The sequence below is a fragment of the Arachis hypogaea genome, chromosome 4, assembly GCF_003086295.3.
Source record: "Arachis hypogaea cultivar Tifrunner chromosome 4, arahy.Tifrunner.gnm2.J5K5, whole genome shotgun sequence".
In the NCBI taxonomy this organism is placed as follows: domain Eukaryota; kingdom Viridiplantae; phylum Streptophyta; class Magnoliopsida; order Fabales; family Fabaceae; genus Arachis; species Arachis hypogaea.
In genome coordinates this window covers 27,393,423-27,396,766 of record NC_092039.1, presented here as the reverse complement: position 1 = coordinate 27,396,766, position 3,344 = coordinate 27,393,423, and the positions used below count along the sequence as shown (strand labels likewise).

Below are 3,344 nucleotides of genomic sequence, written 5' to 3'. Positions count from 1 at the left end.
AGCTCGGATTGATGAAGGTTGATGATCAAGAAAGGACTTGAGGTAATTGCATGTTGGATTTTGCATGGTTATCTCTTCTCTCTCTGTGTGGCCGAACCGGTTTTTGTTGAAGGAAAAGAAGCTGAGTTCGGGTTCTGTGTTTTTCAACTGTGAAGGCTTCACTTCTCTATAAAAGAGGTGAACAGTCATGGTTTAAAGGCAAGGAGTAAGATTTGAGAGTGCAAGGCACAGAGTTCTCAGAGCTACCTAAGCTAGCAGTTCTTCTTCTCCTTCAATATTTTCAGTTTTGTATTTTTCTGGTTAATTTTGTCATGTCTTGAGTCTCATGGAAAAAGGCAAACAGTGAGGTTTGTAATGAAAAAGCCATAGAGCGGAAAAAGGCAGAGAGTGCAAAATTAAAAGAAAAAGCCATAGATGTCTTAGAGTTCCTTTGTACATCTTTGTTGTGTTTCATGATTCTGTGGGAATCCCCTTGTAAGTTGGGTTAGCACTTTACAACTTGTAATCTGGATGATTATAGTGAAATTCCATCATTATTGTGATGGAGACTGGATGTAGGCTGCACTGCACTTAGCAGCTGAACCAGGATATATCTGGGTGCAATCTTCTCTCTTTCTTCCTACTTCAATTCTGTTTTTACTGTTCAGATGAAGAATCAAAAATGTCTCGTGTCAAGTGACGAGACAAAATGAAAATGTCTCGTGGCTAGGGACGAGATAAAATAGAAAAGTCTCTTCTAAGTCCAGCAAGTTTTAGCAAGCAAAAAAAGGGGGCTAAGATTCAACCCTCCCCTTCTCTTAACCACTGAAACCATCATCCTCTTTAATTATTTTATAATAAAATCTGTTAGAGATTTACTTATTTAATACACATATTAAAAATTTTATTGAAAATCACGAAATACCCCATCTATTTGATAAAAATAGTTTTCGAGGATTTTTATAATAATAAAATTTATTAAAGATCAAAATTTCTAATCTAAAAATTATTCAATAAAAAAAGTGAAATAAGTTGTGCACTGATGGATCTAAAGTAGAGATTTGTAATACCTTCTTTTCTGTCTCCCATAATTAGTTACTTTGCTTCACTAATCGAATGAAGTTTAAATTTACTCCAAGTAGAGAAGAAAAAAAAAGAAGAGATCATCATTAACTTAAGGGGAAAAAAAGGGAACAGGTAATTATAAATCGGTACAAGGTTACATAATTTAATTTACAACTTAATCAATGGTACATCACAGAAGCTTTATATGTGAAGAATTAATGTGTCCTGCATGAGTCATCAGCTCTGCTAGAGGCTAATTCAATCTCATACTTGTGCATAATAGGAGTTGCACACACAATGCTTGAGTCAGTTACCATAATAGAAGAGCCAGTATAGATGCTACTGCTTTCAGTATAGCCCTGTGAAACTTGTACTGGATGAGCAACAAAAGTACCTCCAATCAAGTGTTGAAATGGATTCAATGGTTCTGGAATCTCATCTGAACCTTCCAACATTTTCACCACAACACTCATATTAGGCCTTAGTTCTGGCCTATATTGGACACACCATAGAGCCACCCTGACCATTCTCATTGTCATTTCCTTTTGTTTCTCTTCCATTTCCGCCACTATTTTCGAATTTCCTAATTCTCCGCCATCGTATTTCTTCCAAACCCAGATTGGAAACCATTCCTGACTTTCTGAAAGATTCGTGTCTACATTTCTTCTCCTGCCTACAGTGATAAATTTAGAAAAATTTAGTAATAATATATAAAATAGTTTTACACGTTTATCTAATCGCATGACATGTCAGTAAAACTAGTAATCCAACAGAACAGATATAATTAAATGATTATTCAAAACATTTTATACTGTAAGTATATCAAAATCAAACTTGTACGATATAGTAAACAATTTTGGACAAATTTTGCTCCTTGATCTATACATATCAACCTATCTACCTTACCTATGATTTCCAATAACAACATGCCAAAGCTGTAAACATCGCACTTGTGAGTGACAGGAAATGGCATCCAAAGCTCCGGTGCAGCGTAACCGGGAGTTCCCCTGCCTCCAGTCATGGATATATGAGTATTATCCCTGTTACAAAGCTTGGCCAAACCAAAATCGGCGACTTTTGGATTGAAATTCTTGTCCAAGAGAATATTCCCTGGTTTTATATCATAATGGATTATTCTGTGTTGGCACTCTTCATGTAAATAAGCGATGCCTCTTGCTGTTCCAACCGCAATCTCATGAAGCTTTTCAAACTCCAAAGCCTTGATTTCTCTAAACAAATACCTGTCAAGAGATCCATTTCCCATGTACTCATAAACCAACGCTATCAAGTTCCTTTCGAAACAAAATCCGTACAGCCGAACAAGATTGAAATGGTGGATCCTACCAAGTGTTCCCATTTCTGCCATAAACTGTTCTTGAATTCTTTTGTCAGAACTTCCATACAACACCTTCACAGCCACAATTGTGCCGTTGCTGAAGATTCCTTTGTAAACTGCGCCGAAACCTCCTGATCCCAACAAATTCGAGTAGTTATCGGTCGCAATGCGTAGCTGCTGATCGGTGAATCTAATTGGCTTCTCCCTTTCAATATCATTCAAGAACTTATCAATTGTGATTGTCAAGAACGGTATGGCTGGACGAACCGATCCGTCTTTATTATTCTTCATCCTTTCTCGGCATACACAAACTACAATAGCTAGTTTCACCATTATTACAACTGCATAAAAAGATGATTACCAATGGTGAGGATGAAACTAATTAACAATGGTGAGGATGAAACTAATTAATTACTTTTATAGTTGGGTTGAGACTCAACACATAATGAAAACAATAATAATAGAGACCAGAAAGCTTACCAACGACGATAGTTGCATAAACCCCTGCGCCTGCACCATCTGTGCTTGACATAACTATCACAGCTTATAGTTTGAACTTTGAAGTGGCAAAGTGAACCAAGAGGCAAAAATGTCTGGTTTATATATACAACAGTCCTTGTTCATTATTAGGGGGCAAAAGATCATATGTGACGCATATTCTATATTTCAAACGAAGGCTATTATATGTCGGATTCGTATTTTATTTTAAATTTTTTTTTTCTATGTGTGGACAATGTTAAAAGTTGTGTACAATTACTCTATTAAATTTTTGGGTTTAGATACTTTTTTATCTAATAAATTTAAAAATTAATTATTATTTTATTAATGGGATAAACCACAAAAAATACACTCGAATAATTTTGTCGTTGATAAAATACACTCAAATTTTGTTATTGAAAAAATACTTTCAAATAATTTTAAAACACGACAAAATGGCCAACATTAAATTTGTATTCTCAAAGAA

General features: G+C 35.2%; 1 protein-coding gene across 1 annotated transcript; it reads right to left on the bottom strand.

Annotated features, from left to right (window-relative positions):
• Window positions 1-1,001: 1,001 nt before the first annotated feature.
• On the bottom strand, window positions 1,002-3,097 carry LOC112794259 (rust resistance kinase Lr10-like). Its single transcript, XM_025836355.2, has 3 exons — window positions 2,861-3,097; window positions 1,951-2,721; window positions 1,002-1,717 (listed from the first exon to the last, which is right to left on the bottom strand). Exons 1-3 carry the CDS (start codon window positions 2,910-2,912, stop codon window positions 1,260-1,262), a joined length of 1,281 nt encoding a protein of 426 aa, XP_025692140.1. The 5' UTR covers window positions 2,913-3,097; the 3' UTR covers window positions 1,002-1,259.
• Window positions 3,098-3,344: the final 247 nt, after the last annotated feature.

Excerpts from the sequence above, each read along its gene's own strand:
- LOC112794259 (XM_025836355.2), bottom strand. The coding sequence starts at position 2,912 with ATGTCAAGCACAGATGGTGCAGGCGCAGGGGTTTATGCAACTATCGTC. Across the intron at positions 2,722-2,860 it reads TTATGCAACTATCGTCGTTG|TTGTAATAATGGTGAAACTA; the intron begins GTAAGCTTTCTG and ends CTTTTTATGCAG. Across the intron at positions 1,718-1,950 it reads GTTGTTATTGGAAATCATAG|GCAGGAGAAGAAATGTAGAC; the intron begins GTAAGGTAGATA and ends TTATCACTGTAG.